Here is a 21,768-nt window from a genome sequence, read left to right as displayed (position 1 = left end):
CTATTGTTGATGCTTGAAAAAATATTTTTTTAAAAATCCACGACTATTTTAATACTTAAAAATATTTTTTTAAAAATCCACGACTATTGTTGATGCTTAAAAAATATTTTTTTTTAAATCCACGTCTATTATTGATACATAAAAAAAATATTTTTTTTTTAAATCCACGACTATTATTGATACTTGAAAAAAAATATATTTTTTTTAAATCCACGACTATTATTGATACTTGAAAAAAAAATATTTTTAAAAAGTCCACGACTATTTTTGATGTTGGAAAAAAATATTTTTAAAAAATCCACGACTATTATTGATACTTGAAAAAAAATATTTTTAAAAAATCCACGACTATTTCTGAGGCTTGAAAAAATATTTTTTAAAATTTCACGATTATGCTGATACTTGAAAAAATGTTTTTTTTTTTAAAAAATCCACGACTGTTGTTGATGCTTGAAAAAATATTTTTAAAAAATCCACGACTATTTTTAAAAAATCCACGACTATTTCTAAGGCTTAAAAAAATATTTTTAAAAAATCCACGACTATTTTTAAAAAATCCACGACTATTTCTAAGGCTTAAAAAAATATTTTTAAAAAATCCACGACTATTTCTAAGGCTTAAAAAAATATTTTTAAAAAATCCACGACTATTTCTAAGGCTTAAAAAAATATTTTTAAAAAATCCACGACTAATGTTGAGGCTTGAAAAAATACTTAAAAAAGTCCACGACTATTGTTGATGCTTGAAAAATTATTTTTAAAAATCCACGACTATTGTTGATGCTTGGAAAAAATATTTTTTAAAAATTCCACGGCTATTGTTGATGCTTTGAAAAATATTTTTAAAAATCCCACGACTATCGTTGCTGCTTAAAAAAATATTTTGAAAATATTCACGACTAATGTTGATACTTGAACAAAATATTTTAAAAAAATCCACGACTGTTGTTGGTGCTTGAAAAAAATATTTTTTAAAAATCCACGATTATTGTTGATGTTGGAAAAAATATTTTTGAAAAATCCCCAACTATTGTTGATTCTTGAAAAAATATATTTTTAAAAAATCCACGACTATTGTTGATGCTTTTACAAATATTTAAAAAAATCCACGACTATTGATGATGCTTGAAAAAATATATATATATTAAAAATTAAAATATTTAAAAAAAAACACGACTATTGTTGATACTTGAAAAAATATATAAATCCACGACTACTGTTGATGCTTGAAAAAATATTTTTAAAAAGTCCACGATTTTTTAGGGATTAATTTAAAAAAAAAAATCCATGATTTTTTTTTAATGATTGAAAATATATTTTTAAGAAGTCCACGATTTTTTAGGGATTAATTTTTTTTTAAAAACCAAAATTTTTTTAATGATTGAAAATATATTTTTAAAAATCCACGACTATTGTTGATGCTTGAAAAAATATTTTAAAAAATTCACGACTATTGTTGAAGCTTGAATAAATATTTTTAAAAAATCCACGACTATTTTTGATGTTTGAAAAAAATATTTTTAAAAATCCACGGCTATTTTTGATGTTGGAAAAAAAAATTTGCAAAAATCAACGACTATTGTTGATGTTTGAAAAATTATTTTTGAAAAATCCACGACTAATGTTGAGGATTGAAAAAAAATATTTTTTAAAAATCCCCGACTATTTCTAAGGCTTATAAAAATATTTTTTAAAAATCCACGACTATTTCTAAGGCTTAATTTTTTTTTTTAATCCACTGCTATTGTTGATGCTTGGAAAAATATTTTTTAAAAATCCACGACTATTGTTGTTGCTTGGAATTTTTTTTCTTTTTTGGAAGAATACTTGGAAAAATATTTTTAAAAAATCTACGACTTTTGTTAATGCTAGAAAAAATATTTTTAAAAAATTCACGACAATTGTTGATGCTTGGAAAAATATTTTTAAAAAATTCACAATTATTGCTGATATTTGAAAAAATAATTTTTTTTAAATCCACAACTGTTGTTGATGCTTAAAAAATATTTTTAAATATCCACGACCGTTGTTGATGCTTGAAAATATATTTTTAGAAAATCCACGACTATTATTGAGGCTTGAACAAATATTTAAAAAAAAAATCCACGATTTTGGTTGATGCTTGAAAAATAATTTTTTTTAAAAATCCAGCAGTTATTGCGCCATTTTGAAGTTGTGTACCCCTTATTCGGTAATGGGATTGCATGGGAGGGATATGCATGGAGGGAATACATCCCATTACTAGCAATATGTGAAATGTTTTTCTCCACTGTTCCCATGCGATTGTTCCTAATGTCACTGTCGTATAACAACCATAACAAGCAATGAATAACATGCTCAAGTTTAAGAATTTTCTAATACGTGCAGCATATTTCTGAACCAAGCCAGTATGGTCCAATTGAAAGGATAAGAACAATTCACCACTGAGCGAGATTACCCATGAGGTTATGTCCAAGCAGAATATACCCTAATGCAAAAAAGGATAAAATCTTTTCTTAATCCAAAAATATAGATAAATTATTCTCAAATTTTTGATTGAAAAAATTTGCAGAATTTTAATGATTTTTTTTAAATTTCAATGAAAAAAGTGGATAAAATCTTTTCTAAATCCATAAAATAGAGATAAATTCACAAATCTATGATTAAATAAGTCACCAAATTTTAATAAAATTAAAAACATTTTTTTTTTTTTTTTGGAAAGGAGACACATTTTATCCACTTTCACGGATTTTGGATAATTTTTACACCAACTAATCAATTAGTATTTTTTTTTTTTGTTTTTTTTTTTTTTTTGTAGATATTTTGGAAAAAAATTATTCAAATATTAGTGAAAAGTTTGTCCAAATGTTGTGGTTCTCTTTTATAGATATTTTCGATTTTGTGAAGATTTTTTTATTCTAAAATGTGAACAGCTTTTGTACGAAATTTTGGAGCCTTTTTTTGATAGATCTTTTCCGGCGAAGGTTAAATTGCCAATATTTCTTTCTCTGTGTCTTGAAAAAGATATCAAAAGGCACCCAACCCAGATAAAAAAATGCATCCAAACGACACTGCAAATGTTATGGCTTTGGAATTTATGGCTCAATTCAAAATGTAGTAACAACTCCCCCCAAACCAACAAAAATTCAATTCAATTCGATTTATGTCACAAAAAGAAAATTAGAGAATTCTATAGGGAAGACGTGTCATCAAGTCCCTTGGATGAACGAAGTATTAAGCGACCATCGTTAGATTGTGTTATTATGTGGGAGCATGACGACCATGTGCATCCCATAACCCTTGAGATTGCTGAAGTAGTTACATCTGCCATTGGTCGCTCGTTTAGCCAACCACTTGGCGTAGTTCCATTAATGTGATCTTACTCCAAAGTTTTTTTTTCTATTATAAACTTACTTCATCCTGTATTGAATTTAATGACCACCAACAAAAAAACAGGATGGCCAAAGTGTTGCTATCAACAGCAACATCGTAGGGTTAGCCGAGTATCCTCCTCGTAACTAAGGTTAATAAGAAGACATACACTTAAAAGTGTGTGAAGCGAAAGACGAAGGACTTTGGTTTCCTAATGGAGCAAACGACAACATTATGACCATGTTTAGTATGGCCATAAACATATGGCCTTCATGGTATTCGTATTAACTGAAGAGATTCTTTGTGTTTGGGGTGGGTGTGTGTGTGTGTGTGACAACTTTGGTACTAGCAATGTGTTCATAATTAGGGAGGTCGGGACCATTATGGGGTTGTCGAGTTTTTCGAATAAAATTCAGAAAAACAAGTTAAAAAGTAGCAATCGGTTTTGCCGACAGATGCCAATGCTCGACTATTTAAATATGTTTTGACTTCTGTTATGATTACTCAAATTGATCCTCCATGGAGAATTTACGAATTTTCGATATATAGCACTTTTTATACTTTATGTACACTTCTATTGCTTGGTCAGTGGCTCAGTCAATTACTCAATACTTTTCTTAATATAAATAGCAGTAGAGAGAGGTGGACATATCCAAACTGACTCAAAAATTTAGGGCGCAATCAAATTTAGATTCGATCCTATACCTTGATTTTTAAATGCCGACATTTTCAATCGAATCTGTATTTTTAAATTTTTATTTGAATTTTTTTTATGAACATTTATTTTAAAAAAATAGAGGAAAAAATCCACCTATTATCATTCCTTATTTGCCCTGCATACCCTCATTTATGACTACAATTTTTCAAAATTTGAAAATACAAACTTTTTCTAAAATTTTGAAGAAAAAAACCTCAATTCATGTTTATTTTTTGAAACTTTCGCCTGTTATCTTCTACCATTTTCCCTACATATCCTCAGGGCAATTGCAAGTCAATTGTTGCTATGATAATGTCTTTGGCGTAGTTGTGTGTTGTCCTTTCCCTTCGTTTCAAGTTCCAAGTTTTTTTGCTGCACCCGGTTGACTTTCACATGATTATGGATTCAATAAGTTGGAAATGCAGCTGTAACTACTCCGGTCGTTGTTGTTTTCCCCATTTTTTCGTTTTCGTTGTCATATAGACATTGGTTGTCATATGGTACCCCCTCCGCCACCTTTCTCCCTCAAGGGCAGAGGGGGAAGAAGAACCAAAAAACGGCAATGCAATACAATTGTGCAAAATCCTGTTACAAATGCATGCATAATGACAGCACCAATAAAAGGACTCTTCTTCGTCTTCTTCTTCTGGAAGTTCGAAGGCAACATTTGACAACAATGTTGAAATAATGCGACAACAAAACACATAAGTGTTCGAGTGAGAGTGTGTGAATGTGTGTGTGTGAGTGTTTTAGCTTTTGTCATATCATCACTGATCGTTTTGGGAATAATAATGGAAAAATGATTTTTTATACCCTCCACCATACTATGGAGGGTATATTAACTTTGTCATTCCGTTTGTAGCTCCTGGAAATACTCATGTCAGACCCAACAAAGTATATATATTCTTGATCAGTGTAAAATTCTAAGTCGATTTAGCGATGTCCATCTGTCTGTCTGTCCGCCTGTCTGTTGTATCTTTCGCTATCTTTCGAACGAATTGAGATAGAAGGCTAAAATTTTGCACACATGTTTATTTTTTCAGTAGGCAGGTTAAGTTCCTAAATGGGCCATGTAGGTCCAAGTTTTCATATAGGCTCCATATAACGGTACCTCCCGAAATTCGGTATTTTGATGATTTTAGCGACATTATTCACTGGAATTGTTTCAAATTTGGTATTTGAAGTTCGAAATGAATACTACAGCCTAAAACAGAAAATTATTTGTGCAGGTCCACGTCTTTGTATAGCCCCCATATAACGGTACCTCCCTATATTCGGTATATTGACGATTTTAGCGACATTATTCACGGGAATGGTTTCAAATTTGGTATTTAAAGTTCGTAATAGATACTACAGCCTATGACAGGAAATTGTCTGTGTAGGTCCACGTCTTCGTATAGCCCCCATATAAAGGTACCTCCCTTTTTTCGGTATTTTGATGATTTTAACCTCATTATACACCGGAATTGTTTCAAATTACGTATTTAGAGTTCGTAATGGGAACAACAGTCTGTGACAGAGAATTGTCTATGCAGGTCCAGGACTTCGTATAGCCCCCATATAACGGTACCTCCCGATATTCGGTATTTTGATTATTTTCGCGTCATTATTCACCGGAATTGTTTCGAATTTGGTATTTGTGGTCCGTAATGGATGCTACAGCCTGTGATAGAAAATTTTCTATGCTGGTCCAGGTCTTCGTATAGCCCCCATATAACGGTCCCTCCCCATATTCGGTATTTTGATGATTTTAGCGACACTATTCACCGGAATTGTTTCAAATTTGGTATTTGAAATTCGTAATGGGAACTAAAGTCTGTAACAGAAAATTGTCTATGCAGGTCCAGGTCTTAGTATAGCCCCCATATATCAGTACCTCCATATATTCGGTATTTTGACGAGTTTAGCTACAATACCCACCGAAATTGTTTGAGATGTCGTATTTGAAGTTCATAATGGATGCTACAGCCTGTGACAGAAAATTGTCTATGCTGTTCCAGGACTTCGCACAGCTCCGATATAACGGTACCTCCCTATATACGATATTTTGATGATTTTAGCTACATTATTCACCGTTTATTTCAAGTTTCGAATTTGAATATGGTAATGGCTTACGACAAACAATGCTTTTTTTTGGTCTACGGTATTTTTTAAGTTTTAACAGAATTTTTTAAGGTTTTTATTTTTTGGATATTTCCAAATTCGTTCCAAATGATAGAGGGTATTCAAAGTTCGGCCCGGCCGAACTTACTGCTTTTTAACTTGTTTTTTTGTGGAACATTGTTGCTGAGTATCAGACACCCAAGCAATAGATGCAAAACTTAACCTGTAAACCATTTAGGAAGCAAGGAAGAAGCTGGTTGAGGAGGAGACGAAGTTCGTTTCGAATCAAGTGTTAGACAATTGCAAAAATATTTTAGCCATTATAATGTCAATAGAGATATCATCATTTGTTCATGGTGTGTTATCACAGTTGCCATATAAAAATGTATTCCAAATAGTAATGATGAGCTTGGCAACAACGAGAACAGCAACGCAATCAAGGAGGAGGTAGTCAGATTTTCAGTTTTCCAGAAGCAAAACATCTATGGATCTCTATCATCTATGGATTTCTAATGGTTCAAATGCTATAAAAGAGGGAATATGAGAGAAGAGAGAAAGTGAGAGAAGATTTGGTGGAGTAATCTACGCTCCTGCTCAATACTATAACGCGTCTTGCATTACCCAATTTCTTGAAGTGCGAACAATAAAAGAACAATTTCTTTTGAAACTCATAGTTTGGAAATTTTCGAATAAGTTTTGACATTTTCATATTCTATGCACATGGCTGGCACACAGGAAATCATGAACACCATAACTATTTTTTTCTACAAATAATTTTGAGTTGATTTTCCTCTCTTTTGTTTCACTTCAATTTCAATATACTTAGCAAATTGATATGCCAACAAACTTTACCTAGGATATAAATAGCAGAAAAAATGGGATTAAAAATAACTATTATATTTTCTCCATCAATTATTGGTGGGGAAAATGTATTATCCAGCCTAGATAAACACAATTTTGGCAATTCATCAATGTTATCGTCCAATAGCCTTGGAAGCCAAACATAAAGGACAACAAGGCTTGTTTATTCTTTGTACAGCATGTAAGACATGGATACAATAACAGCCTCTAGTTTGGAGGTCAAACGAACGTATCATTGATCCAAAAGATATTTTTAGATTAGGCGTCATTAATTAATTGTATGTTGTGCGATATTGAATGGACACATAGAGGATAAGGAGGAATTAAAGTTAAGGCATTAATTTCACTATCTAAGCAGGCGGAAAATTTAATTATCCGCACCAATGGATGAATAAATCAACCATTTTTGTGAATAAAAAAATATTCACAAATGTGGATAAAAAATTATCCACGCTAATGGATAAATGGATTATCCATGTTTGCGGATAAATAAATTACCTACATTTGTGGATAAAAAATTGTTCGCGTTTGTGAATAAATACATTTATCCACACTTGCGGATAAATATATTATCCATAATAAATAAATAAATAAATAAATAAATAAATAAATAAATAAATAATAAATAAATAAATAATTCATATTAGCGGATATAACAATTATCCAAATTTCTGGGTAAAAAAAAATTATCCACATTTGTGGATAAATATATTATTCACCTTTGAGGATAAAATTATTATCCACGTTTGTGGATAAAATTATTATCCACGTTTGTGGATAAAATTATTATCCATGTGTGTGGATAAAATTATTATCCATGTGTGTGGATAAAATTATTATCCACGTTTGGGGATAAAATAATTATTCACGGTTGTTGATAAAATTGTTATCCATGTTTGTGGATAAAATTATTATCCACGTTTGTGGATAAAATTATTATCTACGTTTATGAATTAATTTATTATCCACGTTTGTTGATATATAAATTATCCACGTTTGTGGATAAAATTATTATCCACGTTTGTGGATAAAATTGTTATCCACGTTTGTGAATAAAATTATTATCCACGTTTGTGAATAAAATTATTATCCACGTTTGTGAATAAAATTATTATCCACGTTTGTGGATAAAATTATTATCCACGTTTGTGGCTACAATTATTATCCACGTTCGTGGATAAAATTATTATCCACGTTCGTGGATAAAATTATTATCCACGGTCGTGGATAAAATTATTATCCACGGTCGTGGATAAAATTATTATCCACGTTTGTGGATAAAATTATTATCCACGGTCGTGGATAAAATTATTATCCTCGTTTGTGGATAAAATTGTTATCCACATTTGTGGATAAAATTATTATCCACATTTATGGATAAAATTATTATCCACATTTATGGATAAAATTATTATCCACGTTTGTGGATAAAATTATTATCCACGTTTGTTGATACATAAATTATCCACGTTTGTGGATAAAATTATTATCCACGTTTGTGGATAAAATTATTATCCACGTTTATGGATAAAATTATAATCCACGTTTGTTGATATATAAATTATCCACGTTTGTGGATAAAATTATCCACGTTTGTGGATAAAATTATTATCCACGTTTGTGGATAAAATTATTATCCACGTTTGTGGATAAAATTATTATCCACGTTTGTGGTAAAAATTATTATCCACTTTTGTGTATAAAATTATTATCCACGTTTGTGGATAAAATTATTATCCACGTTTGTGGATAAAATTATTATCCACATTTGTGGATAAAATTATCCACGTTTGTGGATAAAATTTTTATCCACGTTTGTGGATAAAATTTTTATTCACGTTTGTGGATAAAATATTATCCACGTTTGTGCATAAAATTATTATCCACGTTTGTGTATAAAATATTATCCACGTTTGTGTATAAAATTATTATCCACGTTTGTGGATAAAATATTATCCACGTTTGTGCATAAAATTATTATCCACGTTTGTGGATAAAATATTATCCACGTTTGTGGATAAAATTATGATCCACGTTTGTGGATAAAATTATTATGGATAAAATTATTATCCACGTTTGTGGATAAAATTATTATCCACGTTTGTGGATAAATTTATTCACGTTTGTGGATAAAATTATCCACGTTTGTGGATAAAATTATTATCCACGTTTGTGGATAAAATTATTATCCACGTTTGTGGATAAAATTATTATCCACGTTTGTGGATAAAATTATTATCCACGTTTGTGGATAAAATTATTATCCACGTTTGTGGATGAAATTATTATCCATGTTTGTGGATAAAATTATTATCCACGTTTGTGGATAAAATTATTATCCACGTTTATGAATTAATTAATTATCCACGCCAGGGTCAAAATTTTGAGTGATTACAACTCTTATAAAATGTGATGAAAGAGTCCGATTGTTTTCAAATTTCACACATCCCAATATTTATATTAACCCAAGGTCTGGTGTTAAGATGGAATATATCGGTCCATTCCTTCTGGGACCTCACCCACAAATGGTCGAAATTTTCAGAAAAAAATATTTTCTGCACAGCAAGGGAAGCAATAATCCAATTTTGATCTAACTCTGCAAATGCTAATATTTGCGTCAGTTCTAAAACAGGTGAAAAAATGGATAACATCGGTCCACTCCTCCAAGTGCCTCTCACACAAAGGGTCAACATTTTGAATAATTATTACTCTTATAAAATATGATGTAATAGTCCGATTGTCTTCAAATTTCACACATCTTAGTATTTTTATGAACCCAAGATCTGGTAATAAGACGAAATATATCGGTCCACTCCTTCTGGTACCTCCCCCACAAAAGGTCGAAATTATTAAAAATGTATATACTAACAAGTAAAAAGCTGTAAATTCGGGTCGAACTTTGAATACCCTCCACCATTTGGTACAAATTTAACAATTTTCAAAAAAATAAAATCCGTTAAAAATTCTGTTAAAATCTTAAAAATACCGAATGTACCCGTATATTAGGGTCTATACGAAAACGTGGACCTGCATAGACAACTTTTGTCACAAGCTGTTACAATATTCAAATGCGAAACTGGAAAAAAATCTGTTTATAATGTAGCAAAAATCATCAAAATACCGAATATAGGGAGGTACCATGTGGGTTATAAAACGTGGATATGCACATACAATTTTCTGTCATAGGCTGTAGTATCCATTACGAACTTCAAATACCAAAATCGAAACAATTCCGGTAAATAGTGTCGCTAAAATCCTCAAAATACCGAATATCGGGAGGTACCGTTATATGGGGGCTAAATCATCAAAATACCGAATATAAAGAGGTACCATGGGGGTTATAAAACGTGGACCTGCACAGACAATTTTCTGTCATAGGCTGTAGTATCCATTACGAACTTCAAATACAAAATTTGAATTAATTCTGGTAAATAATGTCGCTAAAATCAATTAAAATACCGAATATCGGGGGTTCCGTTATATGGGGGCTATACGAAGACGTGGACCTGCACAGGCAATTTTCTGTCATAGGCTGTAGTATTCATTACAAACTTGAAATACAAAATTTGAAATAGTTCCGGCAAATAATGTCTCTAAAATCATCAGAATACCCAATTTCGGGAGGTACCGTTATATGGGGGCTATACGAAGACGTGGACCTAAATGGCCCATTTTCAATACCAAAAGTCCTGAAGTCATAATACACATTTGAGTCAAATTTTATCAACCGACTTCATTTCGTTCGGAAGCTAGAGTGATTTCCACAGACGGATAGACGGACGGACATTGATAAATCGACATAGAATTTTATGCTGATCAAGAATATAATACTTTGTGGGGTCTAAAATGTATTTCGAGGTGCTACAAACGGAATGAAAAACTTAATATACCCTCTATACTATGGTGGAGGGTATAAAAATTATCAGTATTTGTTGGTTAAATAATTTTATCCATATTTGTGGATAACTTTTTTTATTCATATGGGCGGATAAAAAATCATCCACATTGGTGGATTTCCATTGTAATGGATATACTGGTTATTATAGACAAATTATCCAAAATAAATGAATTAAATTATTTGACCCCCTTAAATGTTGTAACCATTCAATTAAAACTACCACCCCCTTAGATTTAGCATCACATGTGTGTGTGCACCTGAAGCAAATAATTCCTCCTCTATCAATTGCCAGGCTATTAGGTTTTAATTTTTCCCAATACTTGAAGGACTCTTTTTGCAGATACCTTATTTACATTGTCATTCACCTGGTGTAACCATTCACTGTTACAATGTTGGCAAACAATATGTGAGTGTGCGTGTGTGTTGGTGCACTTGGCCAACAGATTTACCAACTGAGGGTATTTATTTTTCCTGTTTACTTTCAGAGAAGAGAGAAAAAAACAACAGCAACAACAACAACACAAAAATCAAAAGCCACGACAATAACAAAAAGTTAACATCAAATCACAGAGCATTAATTGCTCATCCTTAAGTGGGTCAAGTTGAGTGCGACAAAACAGATGGTAGATGGGTGGGGGTCTCGTTCACATATTGTCGTAGCTGAGATAGGCCACTCTAAGATGCTATGCTCCACTTGAGGAAATTGATGGTCAGTTTAAAAAATCACAGAAAAAAGGAAGGTGTTGGAGAGAACAAGAAAAAATAGCACCTGCTTTTCTTTCCGATGGCTTGCGTCTAAAAATAAAAAATTGTTACTTCATTGCAGGTTAGCTGCTTCTGCTGCTGATATTTCATGGCCATCAGCCATGTAGCCATGAACCGACAATAGAATCCCCCCTTGGGGCAATATATCTTTTGTCGACCCCCCATCATATTTTCACAGACGGACTACTTTCATTCATGTGTTTCACTTTTATATTTCCTTTTTCCTTTCAATCTTTCTCAATCTGATGCTCTATTGGCTTTTAGAGCAAAAAAAAAAAAAACAAAAAAAAGAGAAAAGAAAAAGTGAAACCCAGCTCAGCTCTCCCATGCCTTTCTTGTCGTTAAGTTGATTAATTTCTTTGCCAGCTACTTTTTTTTCGTTTGCCTGAAGGTAACCTTGACAGGTGGATGGATATCTTCATAATGGAGCTAACAAATGGATAGATGTCATCAAGATTTGAATCTAAGAAAAAAAATTGACTTGTAATTTGATTTTTCTCTCATTTTTTTCAAGAGAAAAGAATGGAAACGAAAAAGGGGGAACAATTATCCTTGAGTTTTCTTTGATAAATCAAGGATTCAATAAAGGTTTACTCGAGAAAAGTCTTATTAGAACTTGAAAATAAAATCATTCAAATCAATTATTAACTTTCAAAATGTTAATTTATTTCTCCTTTGTTTTATTTTCAGATACTCAAACCCATGCACCACAGATGAAATTAACGTCCCGTATTTGTCATTGTCCCTGCAGCGCCGAGCCCATGAGCAAAAGAAGAAACATAATGCTCCCTAAGATGCCATCGAAGTCCTTTAAAACTATTTGTTTACTATTGTTTGTGGCACTGCTATCATCAAGCCTAGTGACACCCGTAACGGCCCAATGTCCTTGGCACCGGGATTTACCCGATCTGCAGACATCCTGCATTTGCTCATATAATTTGGGTCGTGAACTCTCTGTACAGTGTGATCAGGTATGTAAAATTAAAAAAAAATCAAACAATAATTGAAGTTAGATAAAAATATCAAGATTTGATAAATTACACTGGGCAACACAAAAAAAATTGAGGGAAAATTCAGCAGATTATGAAAGGCCGAACTTTGAATACCCTTTACCATTTGGAACGACTTTGGAAATTTTCAAAAAAAAAAATAAAATCCCTTTATTTAAAAAATTCTATTAAAATCTTAAAAATACCAAATATAGCCGTTATAAAAAAGCAAGTGGGCGGTCTTAGAATACCCTCTACCATTTGGAACGAACTTAAAAAATTTCAAAAAAAAAAATAATAAAATCCCTTACAAATTCTGTTAAATCTTAAAAATACAAAATATGGCAGTTATATTCGGGTCCGTACGAAGACGCGGACCTGCATAGGAAACTTTTGTCTTAAGCCATTACAATATTCAAATACGAAACTTGGGAAAAATTCCGGTGAATAATGTAGCTAAAATCAAAATACCGAATATAGAGAGGCACCGCTATATCAGGCCTATACGAAGACCTGGACCTGCATAGACAATTTTCTGTAGTACCTATTAGTAGTACTTCAAATACGAAATTTCAAAAATTTCGGTGAATATTGTACCTAAAATCGTCAAAATACCGAATATAGGGAGATACTGATGTATGGGGCCTATACGAAGACCAGGACCTGCATAGACAATTTTCTGTCATAGACTGTAGTTCCCATTACGAACTCTAACTACGAAAGGATTTGAAACAACTACGGTGAATAATGTCGCTAATATCATCAAAAAACCGAATTTCGGGAGGTACCGCTATATGGGGGCTATACGAAGAAGTGGACCGGCACAAACAATTTTCTCTCTTAGGCTGTAGTATCCATTACGAACTTTAAATACCAAATTTGAAACATTTCCGGTGAATAATGTTGCTTAAATCTCCAAAATACCGAAAATAGGAAGGTACCATTATATGGGGGCTATACCAAAACGTGGACCTGCATGGCCTATTTTTAGTACCCAAGGTCCTGCAGACATAATATACAATTGAGTAAAATTTTATCAACCTACTTCATTTCGTTGGGAAGCTAGAGTGATTTCGACAGGCAGACAGACGGACGGACGGACATCGCTAAATCGACATAGAATTTTATGCTGATCAAAGTCTGAAATGTACATTTGGACGTGTTACAAACGGAATGACAAACTTAATTATGCCCCCTTATACTATGGTGGAGGGTATAAAAAGAAGACATGTTTATCGGTCTTGGGAAGGTTTACATCGCAAAGTTCCATTCCCAGCGAAGCGCTTGTTTGAGTTGATCGACACTTTGGTATTTTTTGGTGCCAACCTTGTTCTCCAAAATACTCCATAGTCGAACGGATTTGTATCCGAAGATTTTGGTGGCCATTGTGGCGCTGAAATGAAGCGAGGAACCTCATTTTGTAACCATTCTTGGACGGCGTGTGCTGAGTCATGTTGGAATGTCCAAGGTCTGCGACCAAAAAGTTTACGTGCCCAAGGCTTTAATACACCCTCCAGAATATTTTCGCGATAATATTCGGCATTTATTCTGATGTCACGGTCGATTAATACTAGCCAAGAGCGACCATCGGCTGTTATGGCTTTCCACACCATCACCATGTCCGACGCTTGAGTTCTGGTGGCCAACCGAAGGTGCACATTTTCAGCTGACCTCTTTGGCAAGTAAACACGATCATTTTGTTTGTTTGCAAACGGCTGGACAACGAATGTTTTCTCATCGGAGAAAACCAAATACGACAGTTCACCACTTTTGGCCAAGCGAAACAATTCTTTAGCTCTTTTGATTCTATTTTCTTGTTGTTGCGGTGTAAGTTTTTGCACCTTTTGGAATTTCAATGGCTTTACCCCGAGCTCATTTTTCAATATTTGCCAAATGGAATTTTGCTGATGTTGCTGCATTCTTCCGTCCACTTCCGTGACGTCGGCCTACGCTACCAGTATCACGGCGAACGATGGTACGAGACACAAAAGATTTCTCCAACGATAGCCACTTGTGGTTTTCCAGCCAAATATAAAGAAATCACACTATCACGCTTGAATTCCTCCATCACGAATAACTTTTTTTTTCTGGAAAATTCTCACCAAAATGCTTTCGTATGCTTGTAAACAATATAATGAGCTGTCACTGGAATAATTTTAACAGCTGTCGGACGAGTGCCTTAATAATGGCAGCAGTCTGAAGTTGATTGCAGTTTTTTACATCTCACCCTGAACACAATATTCACTTTTAGTACAAAAATTTAATTTTTTGCGGGAACCATTGTTCCTAGATATTGGGTTTATTCCGATATTTATAGTGAAATTTTCTAAGGAATTTTTCGTCTTTGAAACATTCCGAACAAAAACGAATTTTTATGTTACTTTCAGGCGTCAACTCGAAAAAAGTCCGAGAAAAAATTTATTCAAGGAATTAGGGAATATTTTTTTTTCGTTTTTTTTTTTGGTACAATTATTTTCTTGATATATAATTGAAATAGAGATTTCTTTTCAATGGAGACTTATAGTAAAATTCGGTGAAGATTATTTTTGCCCTTGACGATATCCCTCTAAAATAATGCTTTGTAGGAGAATATGGCACAAATTGACAAGAAGTACGGTTAAAACCGAAAGAAAAAATTCTCGTTTTTTGGCAACATTGACGTCAATATTTTCTTGATATATTATAAAAATAGAGATTTCTTTTATTTGGTGACATATAGCAAAATTTGATGGAGAACATTTTTGTCCTTGAAGTCATCCTTCAAAAATGATGCTTTGTTGGAGATTTTTGCGTAAATTCACAAAAAGTGCGACTTTAACCCTAAAATGTGTTTTTAAAATATATGAATTTCTAGCGTTTAGGTACGATTTAGACCCTTGACCTCTTCTAGGTCCTATAGAAGAATTTCATAACAAATAATTTTGTAGAATGTTTTGACTTGTTACGATCCCGCTTAAAGGGAGTTTTTAACCATATATTCAAAGAAGGACCCAAAAGACCCCTTTTATGACTTAGATGAGGGTTAAAATGTTCGACAAAAATATTCCTGGTATTTTTATCTGCAATATTGTCAAAGACACTATATATCTAGAAGGCATGGATTTCGAGGAATCTTATTTTGAATATTTTCTAAAAGTGTGGAAGAGGGGGGGGGACTTTGCCCCTCTATTTTGGGTCTCTTTGCGATGTAAACTTTCACAAAGCCGACATACGTCTTTTTTAGCTCTACTTTCATAATACGCTGGATTTTCCCTGTAATTATTGAAAAAAAAAATATTTTGTAGCACAGTGTAATTATTTATTCACAAATTATCCTTGGATAAAAAATCCGCTTTGGACGGATTATCCAGATTTGATATATTAAATAATATCTCTTTTAACTCTTTCTCTCTCACTCTCTCTCTCTCATTCTTTTCCTCTCTCCCTGTCTGCAGGTTCACTTCCCCACTCTATTGGAGGCCTTAAACAAATATGTCAAACAGAAACCCATCGATTTGCTGTACATCAACAACTCGACAGTGGGCGATCTGACAGATGACATCTTTGCCAATTTGAGTCTACACAATGTCCAGTTGTCCTCGTGTAAGATATCCCAAATTAGTGATGGTGCTTTCCATGGACAAGAGGAGGTTTTGAAGAATCTCAATCTGCAGGACAATCTACTCGAAGAAGTGCCCACAACGGCTTTGAGAATATTGAAAATATTAAACCTCTTAGATTTATCCAAGAATCGTATAACCAACATACCCGACGATGCCTTTAAGGGTTCCTTGCGTTTGTCCACCTTAAAGCTAAATGACAATAATGTCACCCTGGCAGTGGGTGCTTTTCGGGGCCTGGAGAATAGTTTGAAAAACTTAAATTTGAAGGGTACCAAACAGCGACGTGTTCCCGAGAGCATACGAGGTCTGAAAAGTTTGGCATTCTTAGACTTGTCGTTGAATGGCATAAAGGAGTTACCCGGGCCGGGTGGTATACGCACCTTTGATGGTTTGGATTCATTAACTGCCCTGAATTTAGAACGAAATCTTATTCAAAGTCTGGGAGAATCATCATTTGTGGGCGTCCGCAAAACCCTGAGTTCGTTGAGTTTGTTGAACAATCTCTTGGCCGATTTCCCTGTTGGAGCCATTCATGCCTTAAAGGAGTTAAGGGTTTTGGATATTGGTTTTAACCTCTTGACCAGCCTGCCGGAAACAGCCTTCCGTGGCAATCCCAGCATAACCCTGCTGGCCTTGGATGGCAACCCCCTGGCTACAGTACCTGAAACAGCATTTCTACACCTGAATGCCACGCTGCGCGGTTTGTCGTTGGGTGGACGTTTCTTGCACTGTGATTGCCATTTGAAATGGGTGGCCGAGTGGATACGCAAGGGTGACTTACAGGTATGTTGGAGGTCTTTAATCGCCAAATTGCTAGATTACAAATAACCACTTCTTCGTCGCTCATTTCCAGGTAACATCTCGCGAACGCAATCCCCAGTTCTGTGGCAGTCCCCCTCACTTCCGTGATCGTGGCTTCTATTCCATACAACCGGATGAGCTGACCTGCAGCGAAACCGAACCGGAATTGGTCTTGGATGACATTTTGCCAACTGGACAGAAACCCACCGTACCAAGCAAAACCGTGCCTTCTGGTCCCACAAATGGAGATGCCTTGGGCAGTAGCCTTCCCACGGCTTCCTCAGTGCCCACCACGGCGGCCACATTGCCAAGCAGCACTTCAAGTAGCAGTGTTGCACCCACCATCGCATCCACCAGCACCACTACAACAACAACCACCACCGTTAAAACGGTAAGTAAATCAATAACCAAAGGGAGGGGGAAACTAAGGAAGTGGAAATTTAATATTCCTCCGAAAAATTAATCCGTTTTCCTCTTAAATAACCGCCTCTTTATTTTTATTACCTCCCACACACAGACAAAAGCCACAACCGTATCCACGCCGGCCGCCCATTCATCGGACGAGACGCCCGGCAATTCGTCTCAACAAGAACAACAACAGCCAGCCATCCAGCCAACACATCAATCAACATCCGGCATTGGTTCCGCCTCGCCAACCACCATTACTCAATCACAGCAGAGTAATGGCAATGCCAAACAATCACCCTCTTGGCGCCAAAATTCAAGCGGCGGCAGCAGCAGTAGTTCCGGTGGCCCAGCACACAAACAACAACGTCCACCGCTGGTTTTGGGCTTCCCCCCCCAGCGTGGCACTCGCATCGATGACTCCAATGAGGTTCAAGTGAAAAATGCCTTCCGTCAGGATAGTTCGGTTATCATTCAATGGGATTCCGATACGGCGAATATCTTAGGTTTTCGTGTTGTCTATCGGCTCTTCGGTGAGAAATCATTCAAACAGGGTCCGCCGTTGGAGGCCAGCGAGCGGGAGTTTAAAATCAAAAATGTCCCAGCCCAGGAGTGCATCATTGTGTGTGTCATCTCGTTGGAAGAGTTGCATGTCACACCCGAAACTGTGCCGTATCAACAGTGTCGGGAGGTGAGGACGGTGGCATCGCAAACATCGAATATGGATAAGATAACGATAGCCGCAAGTGCGGCCATCTGTGGAACGATAATAGTGGCTGTGATTGTTTTTATAGCGGCTAGCAGGTGAGTAAAATGAGAGGATGAAGAGAGGGGAGAGAGGAGGGAGGTTTTTGTGGGGTTGACATGCAGTGGAATACAAATTAAACTATGAAAATAAGTCAAGGGTCAATTATTTTCTGCATTTACGTCGAATCTCTTAGAAACTGAGAGAGAGAAAGAGAGAGGGTAATATTCCGGACCATCCCATTGTTTTGGGCAGTATAGTAATCAAGAAAACATCTGGAATATGGGCATGACCGGGTCTTTATCTCTCCGAGAGATTATGGTCCTGCCCGAACCCTTATCCCTGCCGGAGATAGAGGACCTGACCGGACCCTTATCTCTTCCAGATATAATGAACCTTACCGGACCCGTATCTCTGCCAGAGATAATGGACCTGACCGGACCCGAATCTCTGCCAGAGATAACCCGTTCTGTGGACTCTGGCAGATATAAGGGTCCGGTCAGGTTTATTATCAGCCAGAGATAATGGAATTGACCTGACCCTTATCTCTGCCAGAGATAATGGACCTGACCGGACCCTTATCTCTGCCAGGGAAAATGGACCTGACCGGACCCTTATCTATGCCAGGGATAATGGACCTGACCGGACCCTTATCTCTGCCAGGGATAATGGACCTGACCGGACCCTTATCTCTGCCAGAGATAATGGTCCTGGCCTGATAATGAACCTGACCGGACCCTTATCTCTGCCAGAGATAATGGACTTGACCAGACCCTTATATCTGCCAGGGATAAAAGACCCGACAGGACCCTTATCTCTGCCAGAGATAATGGACTTGAACGGACCCTTATCTCTGCCAGGGAAAATGGACCTGACCGGACCCTTATATCTGCCAGGGATAAAAGACCTGACCGGATCCTTATCTCTGCCAGAGATAATGGTCCTGGCCTGATAATGAACCTGACCGGACCCTTATATCTGCCAGAGTCCAAAGTCCGGGTTCTGGTCGTCCATTATCTCACAGAGAATGGTCCCGATTGACAGTTATGTTAAAGATAATAGTCCTGACCGGTCATTATCTCAAAAATAATGGTCCCGATCGACAATTCTGTGAAACATAATATTCCTGACGGGCCATTATCTCAAAGATAAAAGCGCTGGCCGGACATTATCTCAAAAATAATGGCCCCGATCGACCTTTATCTCAAAGATAATAGTCCTGGCCGGTAACTATCACAATTATACTGGACCTGACCGGCCAAAATTCCCAAATATAAAAACTCTGACCGGCTATTATTTCGAAGAAAATAGTCCTCACCTGCCATTATCTCAAAGATAGTGGTCCTGACAGGCCATTATCTCAAAGATAATGGTACTGACAGGCTATTATCTTAAAGATAATGTCCATGGCTTGGATAATCTTCCTGCTTTGAATACATTAGCTCAAAGATAATGCTGCTAACTGAAAGATACCTCAGAGATAAGACTGCTGAGTGGGCCTTATCTCGGAGATAATATACTAGACCGATCATACTGATCGAGATAATGATTTTCAGTGGTCATTATCTGCGAGATGAAGGTCCTCACCACCGAGATAATAGTTCTGATCAGATCTTATCTTGCAATTAACGATCCTGGTTGACCGCAAGTATATCCATAGCCATTACCTCAAAGACAACTAACATTTCACACTATTATCTCTCAGATAAATTCCGTTTTAGACTATTATCTTTCAGATAAACCTTTTAAGTTCGCATTTTTTTTCATTTTCACAAAGCAGTGATTTGTTGCTCATTTTTTTTTTTTTTTTTGCCCAGCCAACACCACAAATTATGGCCTCCATTATAATGGCATCGATGTGGCCAACAATGCAGTTAATATATGGCCAGCCATGATTTCGATCCAATTTTTATTTCTTACTTAGTTTAGTCTGAGTTAATCTATAACAATTGTTTATGGCTTGATTTCTTATGGTTCGTGTTTTTTTTTATCCCCCTTTTTTTCCATGTCATCATTTTCGGTTCGTCTTTTGTCTGGATGGTCGTGGTGGCGTTGCATCTGCTATATATCATCCTGGTTTATCGCCGTGTGCCCATGTGTGTGTGTGTGTGGATATAATCAACAAATAGACGCTCTCGCAAAATGCAAACCTCACAACAAAAGAGTCCACTGCCAATTGGAGGTTTGCCCGTAAATTGTTGTGGTCCAGCCGGTTCACCGGGACCACTTGGCTCAATCGCAACGCTTTCGGCATTCAATAATCACAAGGTAAGTGAACACCAACACCACCTTATGGGGAGGTATAAGTAGAGATTTATAAAGCAATAAAAAACACATGTAAGTATTAATTCGCTTGAATAGTTTTTGATCAAAAGGGTGTAGGAGAAAAAGAGGACAGTGGTACTTTGCGACGGTTGGAATAAAAACAATTTTTTGATAACAATATTTTTGCCAAATTTTTGAAATCAATTTTAATGAAGTTTTCAAATTTATATTTTTACTATGTCCTGGAATATCCCCTTTGGTCCACTTTCTCCGCCATAAAAACCACTGTAAGCCTCCTCATTGGCCTGCCAAAGAACAAAAGGGCATTACACGGCAAAGTAGTAAAATAGATTTATGATCAGTTGCAGCCCCCCAATTTGTACGCTACACAATTACAACGCCAACACAAACAAAGAGCAAAGAGCGTGCAGCATTGGCCAACATTTTTTGGTGGTGGCCCATCATCCAGGGCCATCTTTTGGCTAGTAGGTACGCGAATAGCATATGTAGTACAATTATGTCTGAACACAAATTGTGGGAAAAGATTGGCTGTTACACATTGTAAATCTCTGGTTGTCTGTATGTCAAGATATCACATAGGGTAGAACGTCCTGGCCAAAGCATAGCTTAGCCAATAATGCCCATACATCCCAGCTAAGACCAGATAAGCATAATAATGCATTCATTCTTCTTCTGCTTGGTTTATTTTTTTTTTGCTCTTGGCTCTAATATGCGAGATACATGGGTGAGGGTTATGCTGATGATATCCCTCGGATTTGGGAGAGAACTTGTGGAGGGAAGTCAACACACACACAAAACACCCATACACATGAATTATGAGCCAAATATTGTAATGTTTCGCAAATCATTTATTTACGCTCATGGATAGGTTTTTGATCTACGTGAAATAATGTTAATTACAGTGTTAGGTCTCAATGGAATGGAGGTGGGGGGATAAAAGGCTCATTATTTAGGCGTATAGAATGGATTTGGAAATCAAAAAACGGCTAGACAACAAGAGGATCATTGGAGTAGCAATCTTTTTTAATTGTGGGACCATTAAATGTGGATTTTTAAAGGATGCTGTTTTAAGGATCAAAGGATTTTTTAAAAAATATTTTTAAAGGGCTATAAGAATTTTTATTTGATGCTTTTTTTTTGAAGGATAAAAAGAGATATTAAATTGGATTTTAAAAATAAAAGATTTTTCCAATAACTATAAAGAAGGATACCCTTTCGAGGACCTAAAGAGATATTAAAAATAAAAGATTTTTCTAAAACTATAA

At 35.4% G+C, this 21,768-nt stretch overlaps 2 protein-coding genes across 5 annotated transcripts in view; one reads left to right on the top strand and one right to left on the bottom strand.

Annotated features, from left to right (window-relative positions):
* LOC101893694 (rab3 GTPase-activating protein catalytic subunit) overlaps positions 1-21,768 on the bottom strand; it is an 80,872-nt gene that overhangs the window by 27,971 nt on the left and 31,133 nt on the right. The window lies entirely within an intron of this gene.
* The window catches only part of LOC101896747 (leucine-rich repeat and fibronectin type-III domain-containing protein 3), a 399,938-nt gene that overhangs the window by 366,699 nt on the left and 11,471 nt on the right, over positions 1-21,768 (top strand). For all 4 annotated transcript variants that reach the window (XR_009342463.1, XR_009342464.1, XM_059123971.1 and 1 more), the window contains exons 7-11: positions 12,366-12,646; positions 16,099-17,049; positions 17,120-17,458; positions 17,585-18,276; positions 20,347-20,485. Coding sequence is in view for 2 of the 4 variants with exons in the window: in XM_059123971.1 (XP_058979954.1) it covers positions 12,389-12,646; positions 16,099-17,049; positions 17,120-17,458; positions 17,585-18,276; positions 20,347-20,485 (2,379 nt within the window). In the remaining 2 variants the exon portion in view is untranslated. The remainder of the gene's footprint in view (positions 1-12,365; positions 12,647-16,098; positions 17,050-17,119; positions 17,459-17,584; positions 18,277-20,346; positions 20,486-21,768) is intronic.

The sequence above is a fragment of the Musca domestica genome, unplaced genomic scaffold, assembly GCF_030504385.1.
Source record: "Musca domestica strain aabys unplaced genomic scaffold, Musca_domestica.polishedcontigs.V.1.1 26, whole genome shotgun sequence".
NCBI classification, from domain to species: Eukaryota; Metazoa; Arthropoda; class Insecta; order Diptera; family Muscidae; genus Musca; species Musca domestica.
Note: the sequence above shows the minus strand (reverse complement) of the source record. Positions and strands in the feature narration are given on the sequence as shown.